Genomic DNA, 21,240 nt, shown 5'->3' on the forward strand with positions numbered 1-21,240 from the left:
GGAAACCAAACCGTTCCAGAGATAATATTAACATAACGTGCAAACTTTTTCACTGGTTTACACTTTAGTTTGACTGAGCCATTCATTTTATTTAATTGGAATATATACTCCAATTCTGGTGTCTGTGCTCGTATCGCACCACCCCCTCCTCTCACTGGATAGGAGAACTGGCATGGTGGGTCCTCTCCTAGAAAAATATTACAGCTACTACAGTACCTAAGGTAGAGGAAAGGACAAACCTTCTTCTTCTGACATTTATTTATTACACACTTCAGACATTGTAGTGGGGATTTGTAGCTATCATAAGGCAAGACATAAATACATTGTAAAGTGGGATTCTCTTTTTTGGGAGTAACTGAAATCCCCCCATGAGTGGTTTCCTGGTATTCTCCTTAAAAACCAACAAAAGCCTGAAATCTGATTTCTCAGGAAGGCTGAGAGAGGCAGCGTAGGAACCTCAGAAATCTGCTTCCCACAGCTGCGCATTTGTATTTATGGGGTACTGCTTGTAGCGTTGTGAGGTTCCTGAACTTATCTGATGTTTGCACAGGGAAGGTGAGAAAATACAGAGGCAGGGAAACAGAGAGAGAGAGAAAGAGAGAGAGATGAGGGATACTGAGAGAAAGAGGCAAGGATAAAGACTAAGAGAGAGGAAGGGAGAGAGACCAAGAGATAGCACAGAGACTAAAAGAGGTGTTACATTTATTTTACCCTACCCGCTGACACCCTACATCCCTCCCCTAGGTCCCATCCATTTGCACCCTGTCCCCACTTCTCTCACCTTTCCTGGTTCCCTCTCCCCTCGAACCAACCCACTGAGACCCATTCCCCTTGAATGTTCTTCCCTCTCCCATGGACACCCTGTCTCTGGGAATATGTCCTGTACCACCACCCACCACCTCATAAATATTCAGATCATATCATTTACAGAAGCTGTAAAACGGAATTTTATACCCGTATTCAAAATGAAATGTTTCTTGCGATCCACTTGTACTTGAATACGGGTTTACGTGCGTGTACTTTACGTACAAATATAAAAAATAAAATTGCATTCACATTGTGCTCCAAGATGAATTGTGCCTAGAATGTATTCTGGTAGGGGTGTGGGAGTAAACTAGATCTCCTGGAGGACACAAACACACCACAATGGCAGGAGGAATTTGGGGCCCTGGTACAGCAACTTTGTGGGCCCCACTCCACAGATGAGTACAAATCGGCATCCCAATTTTTAACATTTTGTTTTTTCATCAATAACATTTTGTTGATTTTTTTTGCAAGGGGCTGTGTACAGAAAATAAGAAGGGAGGCAAACAATTCACTTTTTAACATTTTTAACATGAACAAAATACAAAAAGACAGATTTACTAAGCTGCTGTTTGGCAAACCACAGGGAAAACCAGCAGTAAAGCAGTTGTGAGCGGTGAGATTTGCCTAATTGCATGCTGTTGGAGCTATCTTGCGATTCATAACATAAGCGGTGGCACTATTGACTTATAGGCACTATATGAACTATAGGGACAATCATTATTTATTGAATGGCAAAATTAATTGATAATTAACTTATAGGAGCAAATTTTTATTTTTCGTTATACTAAGGGTGCAAAATTATTGTATTATATTATGGGGGAAATATGAAAATATAATTATATTAACTGGGCAATACTATTTGATTGCTAAGGAGGGCAATAATTATTTATGATGTACACATGTGGCACTACATAGTACCCCATAATATAATAATACAATAATACTTCCACCTTAATACAATGAAAAATACAAATTGCGCCATAAGTGAATTATAAATTAATTTTGCCCCTTAATCAATAAATAATGATTGCCCCCATAATTCATAAGTCGTTGATGCCTCCTCTTATGTTCTAAATGGCAAGATATCTCAAAATACATGTTTGACATATCAAGGCAATCAGAAGCAGGTATTAAAAATAAAAACTTTTTCTAGTGGTTTTGACTAAGTCACCTGCGGTTTAGTTGTTTCCAATCCACCTCACATTTCCAAACATTCCACATCCCATCCTCAATCTGCCCTATAGTAAATGCGGTGGTTTGGAGCACTCTTTTATTACACAGATAAATTAGTTTGGATAAAACCCAAGGGTCAGGGGGGTACTTCAGCTTATACACACCTTGGGGTATATTTACTAAACTGCGGGATTGAAAAAGTGGAGATGATGCCTATAGTAACCAATCAGATTCTAGTTATCATTTACCGTATATACTCGAGTATAAGTCGACCCGAATATAATCCGAGGCACCTAATTTTACCACAAAAAAACTGGGAAAACTTATTGACTGGAGTATAAGCCTAGGGTGGGAAATGCAGCAGCTACTGTTTTTTTTTTTTTTTTTTTAAAAGCTCACTTCTGTTTAATTACTGTAATTGCAGTCAGAGATTTAAACAATCAGGACAATGACAGTCTTAATAAATGATTTCATAACTCAAACATTTCTATAGGGATTCTATGCGCATGGAAACACAAAACAAAAGACAAGATCATTTGGAAATCACCTGGCAACTCCAACTAGGTAAAGAAAAAAAACTGGGCAAAACAGCTCAAATTTAGCCGCAAAAGCCTAAATGAAAATGATAGGTTAAATCTATGAATTCATTTTTAGCAAAAGCATAAAGAACAGTACATGACAAGGAACATTCAGAAATGATTATAAAATCATTGGGTACAACCTAACATAAATAAATCAAAGATAATTTAAGCAATACCCTAGGGTGCTCTTTTGTAATGTAAATTGATGCATCTGCAGATCATTGGGTTTGTGAATTAACCAAAAAATGAAGCTAGAGAGAGAGAGAGAGAGAGAGAGATCAGCCTTTTACTTACCCCACGCATGTGCGTTCCACACACAGGAAGTTCAGACCAGGTAAGTTCACCCGTGTATAAGCCGAGGGGGCTTTTTCAGCATACAAAAATATGCTGAAAAACTCGGCTTATACGCGACTATATATGGTATTTACTACATTCTACAAAATGACAGCTAGAATCCGATTGGTTGCTATAGGCAACATCTCAACTTTTTCAAACCTGCAGTTTAGTAAATATACCCCGTTGTTTTAGCTAGTTGAATAGATAAGACAGGTTCGCTCTCAATTAATAGTAAACACAATTTAGTGGAGAAATATAAATATAATCAGGGTTGTCTATTGTATTAATGTGTGAATTTAAAAGTATTATTCAAGTAATGCTTTCCGATGTCAAACAGTTCTAAAATCATTGTTTACACATTTAAAACTAACAAATTTGAATAGGGATTATATTTCCCCACTCCATAACCTTTTTATTAATAGTTTACTTTTATAATTGTCAAATAAAATGTTTTTCTTTCTATGAGCGCTCGATGTTTGCCAGTGTATGTTGTAGTAGCCGCTACTTTCTTCCCTTACTTTTATCTCATCCGCAGTAATGTCTCTATTTTATGTTTTTAGTTATGTGAAATGACATATGTAAGATATTTTTAAAAAAGCCCCTAATGTGACTTCTGCTTTAGATCTCAACATAGACAATTCAATTGCAGCTCAGTAATTTGGTTAGTCACCAGGACCTAAACTCATGTGCTGCCAGGGGCATACAAAGACATTGCTTCGAGGAACCTAATATGAAGCAGTTTGAAGAGGATCAGAGGAGTAATGACATTGACGTGAAGGGTTTTTCCTGTAAACAGAGAGTCTTAGGGCTTTTGAGTATACATGGGTGTTAAAAAAACAACACACTAGTTAAAAGCAGTGAAAAAGGACAAGTGTCTTCTCAAAGAAATTCTGGGTACTCAGTAAGCGGCCCCATAGAAATCCATTGTACATTACCAAGCGTTAACGCTTCTTACAATGCAAAGTCTGAATCAAATGCACGTGCGCGTTTCCATTCACTCTCTACATCAAACTGCGTTAAATAGGCTTTGAGAAAGCATGGTATTGGGCTTGAAGGAGGCACATTAAAAACTTAAAATAAATGTCCATGTGTGTAAGGCCTTTAAAATTATAATAAGAAAATTGTAACAATACGTTAGCAAATATCCCTGTAAAAGTTGGACCTGCTCATTGGTTGAAGCTTACTGTAAGTCTTATTTAGTTTAAATGTGTAACAAAAATTAGTATTTAAAATATGTACTACATCTTAGGGGCATATTCAATTGTCGCGGGTTTCCGTGGCGTTAAAACTACTACCGTTATTACTAACGGTAGTAGTTAGCTGGATTTCAGCTCGCGGCTCAACGGTAATAGTGCGCAGAGCGCGAGATTTTCGTTGTTTCCGCCGACAATTGAATATGCCCCTTAGTGTATTAAACTTTTGCAGTAAGTTTTGCAGTATGCAACCCCAGCATGCTTTATAAAGGTGATTTACTGTCCGGTTGCCACAGCTGATCTGTTCAGCATTGGTTTGACAGCCTGCCTAAGACTGGTGGAGAATAGATCATGTGAGGCTGTGTCTGATATGTGTACTCAGTATTGAGCAGTAGTCCTTAAAATGATGCATAAATATCATATGTACTATATGCAAAAATATGCGTAATTATGAAGGTAATCATATGTAAAATTGTAAATGCATTCTATTAGAAAAAAGTTAAGTTTTATTTTGTTTTATATAATGAGCCTCTCACCTCTTTCTCTACATGGCATAGTAAATTATTGCACTTCAAAAGATTATTGGTCCAATTTAGAGTTGGACGTAAGGTCAGTTGAGACATGTAAAGAGGCGCTTTGCTGCGCTGCTCATGTGTAAAATAAAGATCAGAATCAGAATTTAGAAATTCAAATAACTTGCACTTGGGCTCCCTGCACCTGGAGCTTCAGCACAGTAAGGCCATGCCCGTGCCCCCTGGAGATGCAGCCTAGTTAGACTTGGCCTCATCTACAAATATGCCTCTTACAAGATCTATTGCCCATACCTAAGGTGTGGCAGCAATTTGCATACGTCTTATATGGGTTTTATTTTCTTTTTATGAAATACTTTAGGAAGAAGATTTCTTATGGATTTAGGCATATAATAAAAGGTAAACAAGGTGATGGTGGGGGGGTTTGTTTTTATTTATTTATTTTTAATAAGATTTTAGGAAGTTTCAGAATGTGGTTGGAGTGGGGGTAGAAGAAGAGGGAGGGTAAGATGGGAGGTGCATAATTTCAGACAAATTGTTTCTTGTTCAGCAGGCGAAGGTCTTTGTCTTAAGTCCAGGGGACAAGACAGGATTATCCCAAATAAGAGTTATTCTGGCAGAGGAAATCAGACTATTAGTGCATGTGTAGCGGTCCCATGTAAACAACAAGAATATTAGCATGGGAGGCAGTTTCACAGCGGGGGTCTCTCTTTGGGTTTAATACACGGAAGAACGTATAGAGAGAGTCTGCTTTACAGTCAACCCCCATGCTATTTGAAGAAGCTGAGTGCAAGAGGATGCATTGTGATAAATATACAGTAACAACATATTTCTGGCCATCTAAAACTCGTTGGAGCAGATTTGCTAAAGCTTTTAAATAGGAAAAGTAGAGGAGCTACCCATGGCAACTAATCAGATTCTAGCTATCATTTTCTTTTATTTACTGGATAAATAATAGCTAGATGTTGATTGGCTGCTATGGGCAACACCTCCACTTTTTATTTTTTGAAGCTTTAGTACATTTAGCCCCTAGACTGCCTCCCTTGGATGCCTATGTAGGATACAAATACGTATTCCGGGTCTTCTGCCTTTTTACAAACCTCATGTAAAAGGGAGGGGTGGAACCTGATTGAAAAGCTATCCTTGGCTCCTGGGAACAAAAACAACAGCAAGCAGCCTTAGAAGCAGCTACGGCAAATGGCCATGTGATGTTTCCCTGTTGAGTGGGCTTCTAAAAACAAAAAATGAAAATCAAGGCAAAACTACAGAGAGGCAACATGCTCGATAGAGGAAGAGGAGGACGTGATAGTGCATAGAAGGGATGCTTGTTGGTAAGCTGATATTTGGACAGGAAGTATTCTCCAGGAAACATTTAAAGACCCAGCTTCGGCTGTCTTCTAGTTACTGACTACTTTTTGGCACAATTGCAGATGCTGTGAGAGAGTCAGATCTGGATCAAAACCAAGTCTTCCATTTGGCCACATTGACCTTCTGAAGTGTGAATGAACATGAAGACAGAGTGTCACATGAGTGATTTCTGGAAAATGTATATTAATAGAGAGAGACCTCATTTAAAGATAGAAGGTTTAGGACAGTTGTATGAACTTTTGCCTTGAGAAAGACTCCAGCCAGGATTCGAAACGCGTTCGATGGCCTACGACTTGCACTCCCAGGGAACCTGAAAGTGTTGGTTGGGGGAGAGATACTTTTAACATCTTGAAGAATGTCATGTTTTTTTCAAGGCCCGCACATCTCGTTTATCTGGTAGGGGTATCCACCCTAACTATTAAGGATTTATTTTATGTTTGTATTGTTTGTTTGTTGTATTGTAATGTTTTTATCTGGATTATTAAATGGTAATACACTACCTGCATTTTATGTATTTATTTACATATACGTCCAGGGGCGCACGTAGGATTTGTGAGGGGGGGGTTTCCTCCGCCCCCGGGGAAAAAATAAATAATCCTAGAGACCTGCCGCGCATGCGCGGCAGCTCCGTTTCAGCTGCACTGTAGTATACAGCAGCCGCGGCGCTGTCAAAGAAGCGTCCGCGGCGGTGCTGTATACAATACAGCACCGCCGCGGACGCTTCTTAGACAGCGCCGCGGACGCTTCTTAGACAGCGCCGCGGCTGCTGTATACTACAGTGCCGACATGTAGGGCACTTTTTAGCGGAGGGGGGGTTTCTGGAGACCCAGAAACCCCCCCTGCGTGCGCCACTGATGTCCATGATGCAAGTGGGATATTGAAGTATACATCAAAGTGGAGATTCTTATATGCAATACAAAGCAAGGAATAAAATTACTTTTTTTGTAAGCATAACATAATAAGGGGGGTGGGGGTTGGTGCATCTTCACGTGGCTGATAAGTGTGATACCTTCCTTAACAGTATGAAATGGAGAATTCATCTGCATTACTATTCTTATCTTGGTGACTTTTGAGGTTTCTCATGAAGGACCATCATATACTTATATATGTTTTATAGATTTTTTTGTGTTTACCTGTGAGCTTTACCATCCATTATTAGAATATTACTTATGAGAAGATCACCACTGACCCTCTGATCTGTATATATGTGTGAGCGCCTTAATGTACATATAGAATTTTGATGTAAGCTGTCCTAAGTTTTTGAGAACTTTGGGAAGATCGTCAAAGTGAGTGCATGTGAAAGAGATATAAAGTCAACTGTGTGTTTGTGGCTTTTTTTTAATGAGAAATTATTGTGAAATAAATATTCCAGCCTGCCAAGGTTGCCGGGCATGCTGGCACTTGTAGATCCACAATATTCAGATCTTGATTTGACAGCCAGTCGCTTCCGGGGATTAATGGGTCTTGTAGTTTTACAATGGTTAAAAGTAAAAAATAGATTCAAAACTAAAGTTGCCTATTCTCCCAGAATATCTGGGAGACTTCTGGATTGCTACGAATCCTCCTGGACTGCTGGGAGAGCAGGGCAACCTCCCGGTTCCTGGCCACTTTATCAGTAAGGTGGTGGGGGTGGGACTGAGGTCACGATTCATGCCTCATAGTGGCCCCGCCCCTTGCTGTAATAGGCTAGAAATTGTGATGACTGTTTAGGGGCGGAACCAAATGACACCATTTTTGGAGCCCCACCACAACTTGCCCACCTCCCCCCAAATCTCCCGGAGGCCAACTTGCCAAAGTTGGCAAGTATGCTTTTAACAATTACCCTGGCACCCACCACTGGTTGAGCAGCAGTGCTTTTTATTTTTATGTGGTCCCACGTACAGAAGAGGTTTGAGTCCCATAATGAACGGGCTGGTTCACATTATGACAGTGGGATCCCATGTTGCAGATCTGCCTGTTATATTGTGGCCAGCATGGCCCAGCAAAGCCCCATGCTTGTTGTCCTCCTGCTTTACTGGTAACCAGAACTGGTGCTTTTTTTTTCTAGCATTTTTTATTTAGATTTTTTTTCTCTTAGACTGCCATATCTTTCTTATGGTTGATCTATACTTTAAGCTTTGACCACCGCTTTGACCACGGGCAGCACGGTGACTTAGTGGTTAGCACTTCTGCCTCACAGCACTGGGGTCATGAGTTCAATTCCCGACCATGGCCTTATCTGTGTGGAGTTTGTATGTTCTCCCTATGTTTGCATGGGTTTCCTCCGGTTTCCTCCCACATACCAAAAACATACTAGTAGGTTAATTGGCTGCTATTAAACTGACCCTACTCTCTCTCTCTCTGTCTGTCTGTGTATGTGTGTTAGGAAATTTAGACTGTAAACTCCAATGGGGCAGGGACTGATGAGAGTGAGTTCTCTGTACAGCGCTGCAGAATTAGTGGCGCTATATAAATAAATGGTGATGATGATGAAGGATTGTAAGTTGCATGTATGATACATGAAACACAAAATCTACACATAAAATGCACCTGTTTCCCCTCATTTCGCATGTATATTCAGGTCACATTTTTATTTCTAACTCTAAGTCAGGCACTTTAAATTTTCACAATTCAGTATAACTTTTGCACTAATTTCCTGAAGGACGGAGGGCCATATATTATATTTGCATTTGTATATTGATGATAAATAGCCATATAGGAGTAACTTGGTTTTCTCATGATTTGAGAAGCAGGATGCATTTCTACCTATATAATTTGTGTTTTGGAATCATACTATTGTATTGATTGTGCTGTGGTATACATTTTTAGGTCTTTCTTACATGTTCCCAAACTGTAAGAAGCTTGGCGCACTGTAGTTCAGGAGTTTTATAGATCTATTCATTTATACCAACATGTTTAATTGACTTTCTGCGAACAAAATATTTACACAGCTGGCCTATAAAATCCAATAAAAAAAATCATAACTTCCAGACCAGTCACTGTCAAGTTCAAACTTTATTGTGCTTCAATTGTCAGTGACCTTATAAAACTGTGTTGTTGCTAAAAGTAGCTAATTTATTTTAAAATACATGTAGCCTAACATTACCAATATTGCTTTAAAGGTAAAGTATATACAATATACAAGTTAACTTTTCGCATTTTTCTTTTTTTTTTTTAGGTACAATTATATGAGCATAAATCATTAGGCACAATGAATCTCTGTGATCTACATATTTTAATTAATTGCCATCAGGTGGACCTGCTATACTCATTCCAATGTTTCCTATAAGCTTATTGACCTGGAATTGGAAGAGGGTCATTTACTAATCCTAAATCTTACAGACAGGGGAGGGCTGTCAATTTTTGAGACTCGGCACAGCAGCCTGTTAGGAACATTTTAAAGCAAAAAATGCAGGTAGCCCAGTGACCTAGCCCAAGGTAGTCCACAATGGGAGCGGCCCAGGGGGCGAATGGGCCATACACTTTACCGAGACTTCTCCCAGTAAGCCGGAGGCCTAATGGGACCGCTCCGAGGCCACTTGATGCTTTTATTTTTGCAGTTCCCTATTTTTTTATAGAAGGATATATATCATTGTGTATGTATTTATGGGGCATTTATTGTGAGATGTGAGGGATAGAATCCCTTTTTAGTTTAAAATTGGCAGCTGTATTTCTGTATTCTGCTATGGCGATAAAGTGATTTTCTCTGTCAATTTAAAGATTTTTTTCAATCTGTCCATTTAACTGTGGATAGATAGGACTAGAGATTGTGTGCAAATCATGTTCATTGGTAAATCGTTCAAACTCTGCTGAAGTATACAGACAGCAGTTGTCTGATACAGACTCTTCTGGAATTCTATACCTAAAATATATTGCTTTTAGTTTATCAAGTACTTTGGAGGTCAATTTGTTTTTCAAAGGTTCCAGTTAAAATATCAAATACCTTCTAATGCCGCAATCTTCTGAGATCCCAGTTGAAAGACTTTTAAAGACTTCCCTTACAGAAAGCAATATGGTGACAAAATACCTAATACCTAACATGCCATTTTTTTTCTTTCACGTGATCTCAATTTTATCTCGATCTGGTTTTAAGTACTTGAACTGGGGATCACAAGGATGCTCTCTGTATTGTGTGGTGGTTACAAAGCTGCCCTCTATATTGTGTGGTAGTTGCAAGGCTGCCCTCTGTATTGTGTGGTAGTTACAAGGCTGCCCTTTGCATTGTGTGGTGGTTACAAGGCTGCCCTATGTATTGTGTGGCAGTCTCATGGCTGTTCTCTGTATTGTAGGTGCTCACAAGGGTGCTGTGTATTGTGTGGTAGTCACAATGGTGCTGTGTATTATGTGGCGGTCACAAGGGTGCTGTGTATTGTGTGGCGGTCACACGGGTGCTGTGTATTGTGTGGCAGTCATAAGGGTGCTGTGTATTGTGTGACGGTCACAAGGGTGCTGTGTATTGTGTGGCGGGCAAAGAGTGCTCTTTTTATTCACTGTATTTTCTGTGTTCACTTATTTCCATGTGTCATGTACCTATACATTTTCCAAATAAGCCCCAACATTCCAGGAAACAGACAAGAAACCAGCAGCAGGTTGTGAGCGCTGCAATAACAGCTATGAGAAAACAACACAGTCCACCAGCAGCCTCCTTCTTTAGCACTCCTAATTTTGTTTTTCTAACCTCTCTCACTCTTTTTCTTCCCCTTATTCCTTGCCGATCTCTCTCACCTTCCTCAATGTCCTGTCCATTGCTTGCTTTGTTTTTACCTTCCATCTTACTCACCTCCACCCCATCACATTACCGCCTCCATCACTGCTCCTCATCTTCTCCAATCTTACCCTCTCTGCATAGTCCGGTGTGGTGAGCAGTAGAATTATCTCTCCTCTTTGAGGACCAGGAGAGGAGATTGTATTTTATTGATCATTTTGAAGTTGTACAGTGCTGACTCTGTTTACTTGTGCTTGCTCCACCTATCACTACAATTCTTTGGCTACTCGTGTTAGGTCTACCTAATGTGACTGGCTCCGCCTACTGTGACAAACTCCTCCTTGCTTTGCTGTGACTTTGCCTATAATTGCGTATGAGATTAACTTGGTCTACCACCGGTAACGGTGTGCTAACCATGCCTACTTTTAAATTGGCCATGCCTACAATTGATTTGGTCCACCCACATGAGGCCACTTTCACATTATTTTCCAGGGCCACATTCAGTTCCCAATCTGCCCTTGCCCCCTGCTCCCCAGCCCAGCCAGCCCCTGCTTACAGAAGGCAGTACATGCACACTTATGCGATCATGCTAATGTTTGTGAGATTATACACTCAGGGGTGCTCTACCCTTTCATATTTAACTGCTCTGGAACGGTGTTAGACCACCTGCCTTAATTTTAACATACCCATTTTTCTCCTAAAATACTGCTGTTTTGTACATTTATATAATACCTATTTTATATAATACTCATTACCAAGTGACTTTACATGTCCAACTCTTTTCATGAGCTCCCGAAGCAGGGAAGCTGAATGAAAACTGCTCCGGAGTGGTTAAAATACATGCTGACTATCACACTGTATTTGCAGGGCAATTTTTCCTATGCTCTATCCTAGGCAGATGAAGCATGGGAAAACAATTGTTTTACACTAACCTAGTCCGAGGTGGATGTCCATTTTTAAATTGTGTTATTTATATTTAGATAAGACACTGCTCTGGAACTGTATGTTTGTTATTAAATAGAGCACTACATTTGTAATTTATTTTGCTATATTCCTCTTCAAAATGTGATTAGTGGAATAATCAAGACTCTCTACATTATAGCTCCCACTTTGTCCCCTTTCATTACATATATACATCAGCCACAACATTAAAAACCACCTGCCTACTATTGTGTAGATCCCCCTTGTACCACCATAACAGCTCTGACCCGTTGAGGCATGGACTTCACAAGACCTCTGAAGGTGTCCTGTGCTATCTGGCACCAAAATGTTAGCAGCAGGTCCTTGAAGTTCAGAGGGCCTCCATGGCTCTGACTTGTTTTTGTTTTTCCAGCACATGCCACAGATGCTCAGTCGGATTGAGATCTGGGGAATTTGAAGGCCAAGTCAAAAGTGTGAACTCTTTCTCCGTTGCCATGAAGGAGTATACTTGGTCTGCAACAATGTTAGGTAAGTGGTTTGTGTCAAAGTACCATCCACACGCCAGGACCCAAGGTTTCCCTGGGTCCTGGCATGTGGATTTCAGAACATTGCCTAGAGCATCACACACTGCCTCTGCCAGCATGTCTTCTTCCCATAGTGTATCCTGGTGCAATCTCTTCCCTAGGTAAACGACACACACGTACCCGGCCATCCACATGATGTAGAAGAAAACGTGTTTCATCAGATCAGGCCCCATGCTTCCATTGCTTCATAGTCCAGTTCTGGCACTCTCGCTTTCAGTGGAGGACAGGGGTCAGCATGGGCACTCTGACTGGTCTGCGTCTATGCAGCCTCATATCACCTTTCTATCATAGCCAGCATTAACTTTTCAACAATTTGTGGTACAGTAACTCTTCTGTGGGATTGGAGCAGACAGACTAGTCTTCGCTCTCCATGCGCCCATGACCCTGTCGCCAGTTCACTTGTTGTCCTTCCTTGGACCACTTTTAGTAGGTACAAACCACTGCATACTGGAAACGCCTCACAAGGCCTTTGGGGCTGCACAGTAGCATAGTGGTTAGCACTTCTGTTTAGCTCATGAGCTAAATTCCCTACCATGGTCTTATCCAGGGGAAGGAAAAATATTGCAGGCCCAAGGTAGCCTACCATGGGACCATGTTCTCCCACTATTAGCATTGGTTTCCTCCAGGTGCTCCAGTTTCCTTCCATAAACAAAAAACATTGGTAGTTTAATTGTCTGCTGACAAAATTAACACGTGTGTGTGTGTGTGTGTGTGTGTCCATTACCATTTGACATCTGTTTTTATGCATATTCCAATCAACTAGTAGAGAACAAAAAATAAGAGAATGTGTTTGCATAGCATGGTATGGGCAGCATGGTGGTTAGTATTGCTGTCTCACAGTAATGGATTCAAATTCAACAAGGTCCCTATCTGTGTAGAGTTTGTATGTTCCTCATATGTTTATATGGGCTTCCTCAGTGTGCTTCGATTTCCTCCCACACTCCAGTTTCCTACCATACTGGTATGTTAATTGGCTTTGGACAAAATTAACCCAAGTGTGTGTTAGGGAATTTAGACTGTAAGCTCCAATGGGGGCAGGGACTGATGTGAATGAATAAATATTCTCTGTACAGCACTATGGAATTCAGCTTAAATTTATTTGTAATCAAAATATGTATATTGCAAAATGTAGATGAAGCCAATGAAAGGGCAGCTTCTGATTATTCCTAGCAGAGACACTGGTGTTGGTAGTGGGATATAGGCAGAATCACCTTCAGGAGAGAGAAGACACAGTCTTTGACACATTTCTCACGTAGGTTTACTATTCCTACATGATCTGTTGAAACCAAACATGGATTGAGTAGTATATTCCATTTGGCTAGAAGGCAGTAAGGATAGACACCACACAAGAGCAATAAGGAAGAACTGACAAGGCCTATTGGCAATTACTATCTGCCTCCTCATGTTATAGAGCAGTATGAATCACAGTAACTGATTAATACAGTAATGCAATAAGACACAGGGAGATTCCAGTATAGACTCACAAAGCCACATTGCATTAGAGCTAATAGGATGATGAATTTTCCATCCTATATTTGATTTTTCACCCACGAAAATCAATATAACGTTTAAATAAGGCAAACTATGATAAAACCTGACATTTATTTGCTACAGTACAATAAACACAGCTATACATGTAGTTGTGGGTTATGAAGATTAACATACAAGGCAGTGTGTTATAAAATGATTCCCTTAACTCAATTTAAAGAGAGAACTACACCAAAATAGAAACAAGCTAACTGTAATCAGCAGTGGATTTTAATAAGGACCTTTTGGGCTGTAGCCCAGGGTGGTAAGGGGAACCAGACATTTCCCATTCAAATTGATATAGGTATGATCTGTAAAGAGATTTAGTGACTTTGAGCATCTAGTATATATTAATAAACTTGGGAAGATGTTTTGATATTTACACCTATTACCTGGACTATGAGGCTTGCTATGTATATCAATAAAGAATCTAATATTATAAGTGTACCATTTGGGGACAAGCATAGGGAAGCCTATTTACAAAGGACAGCGCATATGCTGCAAACAAGAAAAATATATTTACTTTAAAATTAAGAATTTTCTCCATTTTATTTTTAAATAAAGTTTGTTTTTTTCATTTTTTTTTTTTTTTTAAAAAACAAAACAAAAAAACTTTATTCATTTTTTTAAAGTGAGTCTGGAACTGGAAGCCCAGTTGAGTATTGCTATCATTGGAAATCTTCTCAGCAGGGTCATGATAAATAGAACCCTTAATTCACACTGGCTACAGAATGTGGGTATTGCCCTGCTACAATTTTGCTGGTCTCGGCTGAGTATTCATTAAGACTGATATGAGAAGAAACAAAACTGCCGTAAATGTCTACACAAAAATATAGTGGGCACTAGAATGAGATAACACTATTGGTGCTGAAATACAATACAGACTAAAAGCATCATTGACAGTCATCCTGGGTGCATATTTATCAGTTGACAACTTCACCCTTTATATTAGGCTATAAATGCACCTTGACTTTGTCACATGAATGGTGGAGGTTTTCACAAAGTCCCCAGGTCCCCTTTCCTCTGTATTGTGCTTACATGATCCAACTGTCTTCCTCGTGCACTAAAAAACAAGACCTGCTCATTTGCCATGAACCACTTACTTTGAAACTGGTTCCATGATAAAACCTATAGCAGAAGAGTAAAATAAATTAAAGCTAAATATTCTTTCTTACTTAGCAATCTATCTTTTATGGATCCACATGATAGTAATTTTTCAGAAATCATCATTTCATGACCAGATTTCTGGCATGTCTATTTTTTTAAAAGTTTTTATTTCTGCAGCATAAGCAGAACAAAAAAACAACTATTGACTACATATGCACACTATGGGCATTGTTTAGAGTTGCCCGTAAGTGCATCCTGGTTTACAATTGAGGCACTGCAGATGTGCACAACATATCCAACACATGTGGCTCATTGCGATTGGTGAACTCTCACATGCAAGTTCAGTTTAATAGGTTGCAGATGCAAGTTACATGTATCTTGATAATCATTAGTTAGAAAGTAAATTTTGTGCTTATGCAAGCCAGGTGCAAGTTTTGGAGTTGATATCGATGACTGTTGGATCTTTATTAGACAGATACAATAAATAAGAAGAAAAACTAGAAAATATCCCAGTGAAAATTGACCACTCCTCAGCAGGGCATAGGTGCATTTGAAATAATTTGCTGCTTGTTAAGATATACACTTGCCCACTCGACGTGGGCGACAGTGCGGACCCACAGAAAGCTGCAAGCAGCCACTCGCCTCCTGGGAGCTTTCACTTACATGATTATCCTTATTATACATTTTCTAGCAGCAGTCTGTATATGAATCTTTCAAGGACAATATTATCAGTAAGACAAGAAGACTTAAGATAGTTAAAAAGGTTCTGACACATTGTATATAACCGCATGCCACTATAGATGGATAAAAGACCGTACGGTATGAGGTTTGTGAAGCTAAAAACGAACTATAACAAAACAAAATGTGATTTGTAATAAAAAAATCAGTTATGTAAAATAAATGTGACAGTACAATAATTATAAAACACTCATTTGTAGCATAAACCTAATTCTATATAAAAAAATAATTGGTTGTCCCTATAAAATAAATTATACCCTCGAGGTCAAAACTAATAAAAAAAAAACAGTACCAGGAGTAGAACAGAGAAAAACAAAATCAGTTTTACTGGTCTCTGCAGTACATGATCACATAATCAGTTTTTATTCATAAAATTATTGGGGATCTCTACATAATGGACTTAGATTAAAGAATAGTGTGAATATTTAGCAAAATATCTCTTTTGCGTCTACAAGACTTCTCCCGTGCTGCTCCCTACTTGTGGAATTCCCTACCACGCCCAGTCAGGATTTCCAATAGCCTTAAAATCTTTAGACATTCTCAAAAACCCATCTTTTTTTTTAAAGCTTACCTTATCCCTGACGATATTATTCACACCAATATACCCTCACAATTGACCCAATCTCCACTCCAAGCCACATTTGCTCCTCTTGTTTCAGCTGTGTCCTCTTCCACTTAGAATGTAATCTCTGTAATGAGCAGAGTTCTCTATCCTTTGTTTTCATATCTGAATTTATTTTGTCTGCCTTGTATGTTCTATTTCCCCTACTGTAAGGTGTAGTGGAGCACTGTGGAGCCTTACAAATCTACAATAATTATAATTATTATAGTAAAATAAACATTGTGGAAAGTATATGTCAATCAATCCAAAAATAGCCAATCAAAAAGCAAGTTAAATTGTTGGTAATTTAGGATGTGTAAAGGCTGTTTTCTCTCCCATTGTTTTCTATTGGTTCCTGCAATCTGTCAACTATTCTGTCAACTATATCTGTCTCAACTAGTCCCTGTGACATGACATTAATAAGCCTAAAACTCCCTGCTGCATTATTTTCCAATTGAAGAAAAATCATAGTTGCCTGTCTTTCGGAATGTCCAGGAGACTCCAGATTAGGGTGAAACCTCTATGATACCCGCAGCAGGAGGCAGTTCTCCTGGAAGAGTACTTACCTGCCTGTTAGAAGGATGGGGGATGCCATTATGATGTAAATATTGTCAGCATACGCCTGTGTTCATCCACTTAATGATATAAATGGCATCATCATAGTCAACACTTAGTCAATGTTGAGCATGCAGGGTTGAGAAGACAAAATTACCATAATCATAATATTGCACCGTTATGAGCTGCACATTTAAAACTGAGAAAGATCATCATAAAAGCAATCCTTAGTGCCATAGACATGGAGTTAATTAAAATTTAGAATATATTTTTGGGGGAACAGGGACTTATGTTTATTAATACACAGTTATGAATAAGCAGTAGCACCTGTGGACACAGGTAGTGATATTACACTAGGGGCACACTCTGTTCAGCTGCACTCTACAGAGGAAGTCGCCATGAAACGTACATGGCTGTGAGGGCAGGATGTCACAACTCCAGTAGAGATCTGTCACTCAACTTTCTAAACCACTGCAGGAATTGTGTGCAATTTACCTTATCCCCTAGTTCTGGGATGCAGTTTTCCAAGTTTTGCAATTATGCTTATAATTATAATTATTTGATCAATTTAACCTTTAAGCATATGTTATGCAAGGGGGTGAGTAGAGATTGTAGACATTGAGACACTCTTTTACCATTTTGTTATTTTTAATTTGTGAACTCCTCTTCAGGATCCTCACATTTTGAGCTTCTTTATGGGAAGCATCCATGATTGACACCCAAGAGTGATACTACCTATAGCAAAGAAATGGAAAGGACAAACTAATCCAGGTAGTGACTGATGGTGCCCATTCCCACAGCAGAAATCAATCTATTGTCCCATTAGAAAAGGCCATATGAAATTGTCTGCCAGGTTGGTCCTTTAAATTATAAAGTCAAGCCCACAGACCATAGGAAGACAGAGGAAGTCTATCACATCAACTTGCTAACACCTTGGAAAAATAGGGAAGTCTGTACAACTGTAGTACGAGAGATAGAAGCTTCCTGTGAACCTTGTGCAACAATATCTGATGACCTTAGAACAGAACAAAAAAGTGTAGTTACAAGTAAAGTGTTTTCTCTACTAAGCCAGGCAGAACAAATGAAATTGTTCATGATATCATCACAGAACTACGAGCCACTGTCAGACTAAAGCCTTTTAGAATTCCTAAGGCAGAAAGAGATCAAGGCAGTCTGTAGTCCACACATTGTTAAGGTTGGAGGTAATTGAAGTGTCATATCCAGTGTTCAAGCCCCATTTTCCTTTTTCCCTATACCTGATGGTTTAGTACGTTTTGCAATGCATTTGAATAATCAGTGAAGTATTTACAATGTGATGTATATTTTATGTCTAGATTAGATGAATACATTGATTATAATACAGTGGATCTTACAAAGGGATACTAGAAAATTCCCTTAGCCTTATAATAAAAATGGAATAATGCTTTTGCGACTCCCAAAGGCCTTTATCCAAGGGCAAAACTAGAGGGGGTGCATAGGATACGGCAGCAACAGGACCGGAGGTGAGAGGGCCAGGCAATGTTAGGTTGCTTCACTTCTCGCGAGGCACCAGCTCTGCACTCAGACAAGCAGAATGTCTATTAGAAACAAAATTATTTTGTAATGTCACAAAAAAACTCTCAATAATTTTTCTTAATTACAGATAAGTAAGTATTCGAATCCTAGAAGGCAGACGCAAGTACATGCTGATGTTGATGACTGTTGCCGCTTCTCTTTGTCTGACTGCGAATTCACCTCTGAAGCTGATAGGTGCTTCCTTCAGAGATCGCATATATATTCTAGGATTTAGTGGGCATATTTTAAAAGTCTTTTTTTGTTGTTACTTTCATTCATACTTGAGAAGGGATGTTATAACTGTATTACATGAAACCTAATAAATAATATGTTTTCTGCTATCAAACAAATGTTAACAGACTTTCTTGTGCTTTTCTTGTGTTTATGTGGGTGCAGAGCTGGAAACATCTTGAGGTGCCTACGACTCACTATATGGGTGTGAATATGCTGTTTTCACAGGCGGCTTCTTTCAGCGTAAATTATGCCCCATATGTGTTCAGCTCAGCATCAGAACCACTATGTGTGTTCACTTTCTTCATGATATTATCTTTATGCTCTAGAAATTGAGTTTTGAAAAGGCAAGTTATCCTGCCTGTGTATTTTCTCTGGCATGGACATTTTAACTTATAAATGACATATGATGTTTCACATTTTATAAATATTTTTTTCTTTTGATACACATTACATAATTTATCCTTTTTGTTGCCTATAAAATCACAGGTCATACATCTTTCATGGTTGCAATGAAAGCAATTTTGTGGTTTAGGGGGAAGCCATGAGTCACATTTATGTATCTTTAATATGCTTTTTAGATAGCTGGGTGCCAATAAATCTTTAATATTTTTATTTTTGAAAACTACTTTTGGCTTCTGCACAAATGAGGTTCCTACGATACTACCTTGTTTGATAATAAAAAAATTCTTTTGAACAATACTTTTGATTTGTTGGGATTTCAGATTCAATATGAAGACATGAGGAACTCCAAAGTAAAGTCATCCTTATGTTTCTTTGAAGCATTAAGTAGACTATTTCTATCTTGAATCTTAATAGTCTCTGGGATAACCTCAGTTAATACAATTTCAAACTATCTTTTTGTGCTTGTAAATCAAGGTGTTCTATTCAGTACAGTTTCTCCTTAACCTATTCAACTGTCCCTTTCGGATGTCAGTAACACAAGGTCAATGATATCCACTCGAAAATGAAGATATTCATTATGATCCATATTTTTTGGGAAAATTAGAGCAAATTATTCTCAAGTCCTGCACCAAGAAGGTGACATCCAAGAAGTTTGACAGATTTGTGATTTTAACGTGTGTATGCAAAACTCTGAGCGAACCTGGTCCCCATGGCCGTACCAAGGGGTTTGTAAATAATAATGTGCATCAAATAAAAAATAATTATGTGGAATAATAAAAAACAATTGAGTGAAGAATTGCCCCTTTGCAATAACTACATCATCATATAAAAAAAAAATAATGATCTATGCAGCTGCTCCAGCTTATCAGAAATAATGGGGCATTCCGGTGGTGAGTGTACAGTATTGTGAATCTTAGGGAGGTGATAGAAAATAGGAGTAATAAAGTATTTACAAGTTTAAAATTGAAATTCTACCTTGGAAGTGACCTTAGTGCTTTATCCAAAAGATAAAATTCAAAGTTCATCCTGAAAGTTCTTTGTTGGATTCCCTGATAGAGGTGTATTAAAACTTCTGTCTTGCGTCTTGCCTTTCCTTACATAATTATGCCAGCAAAGATGACTACCCCATTTGAGTTGTCATCTTTCAGTTCCAGTTCTTTAAGGGCAAGTTCTGCTATGGTTAAGTTACACTTCTTGTTCCTATTATGCTTCTCCTGCAACCACAAACATTTGAAATAATCTAGTGTAGTATTATAAAAGATCTATATGGGACACTTTGTTGGTTAATTGGGAAAAATTCTGATCTTAATGTAAAATTATGTTTCTCCTTATCTTCACTAGTTACTAGCTGCTTATTCATATAACAAATAGGACTCAATCCATCTTTATACTTATTGTCTGTGCGAACCTCTTTCCATAAAGCCTCTAATTCTGAGACAAACTATCTCTTTATTTCCAAAGTTACTTATTCCTTTATTGCCTTGTGCAATATACAGTTTTCTACATAATGTACGGACATATTGATTACGTTTTCTAAACAACTCTAAAGGGTTGAGGTCGGCCTTAGGTGCACAAAATTCAATCCATTTAAGCCCCCCAGTAACCAGCAACACAACAAACATTTGCTCCTAGAACTATAAACTTGAGAGTGTCTTGTAAAATGATAAAGCTGTACATACAGTTTGGATGTTTTGTAAATACAAATATAGGTACACTTGGCAGATGATCACCATTGCTGCTGTTTTCTCTACTCATACTGTATTGTCTGTTGTTTCAGGGCCAGTACTGGAAGATTATAGACTTGGGAACAGCTAACATCACTACACACCTCCTACAGAGTGCCAATGGGCTTCAGCTAAATTTCTGCATAACCAAGAGGATGGAAAGAAAACCAACCTGTACTGAGAGCCCGTCCTTGGGGTCTGAAAAAGAGCCCCTGACATGCAGAGCCCGGTCGGAATGCAAAAAGGATGGCCAGATGTTGAGGAACTGCAAGCCCTCACTACGTATATCTGAAGAGCTTAATAAGGTGCACCCTAGTCCAGGAGAGAGGGCAGAGCTTGGGCATATGTCTAATAAATACTTAGCTGTTCAGAGCCCCGACGCCCCCTGCAATGGCACCAGAAATGGGCTGGATGACAGTTCAGCCCCTACACTCACTGTCATCCCCTCCTGCGGGTCAGATGTGCAGCATTTGCAGACAGATCACGGGGAGAGAGAGACTTGGAGCAAAAAAATAGACTTTCTCCTATCTGTTATTGGTTATGCAGTAGACCTGGGCAATGTGTGGAGGTTTCCTTATATCTGTTACCAGAACGGAGGAGGTCAGTATCCTTATGTTGTTA

General features: G+C 39.0%; 1 protein-coding gene across 1 annotated transcript in view; it reads left to right on the forward strand.

Annotated features, from left to right (window-relative positions):
- SLC6A4 (solute carrier family 6 member 4) overlaps positions 1-21,240 on the forward strand; it is a 101,635-nt gene that overhangs the window by 17,779 nt on the left and 62,616 nt on the right. The window contains exon 2 of the mRNA XM_075196880.1: positions 20,673-21,219. Coding sequence (XP_075052981.1) covers positions 20,775-21,219 — 445 coding nt within the window. The 5' untranslated portion in view covers positions 20,673-20,774. The remainder of the gene's footprint in view (positions 1-20,672; positions 21,220-21,240) is intronic.

Source organism: Mixophyes fleayi, chromosome 2 (assembly GCF_038048845.1).
Source record: "Mixophyes fleayi isolate aMixFle1 chromosome 2, aMixFle1.hap1, whole genome shotgun sequence".
NCBI lineage: Eukaryota > Metazoa > Chordata > Amphibia > Anura > Limnodynastidae > Mixophyes > Mixophyes fleayi.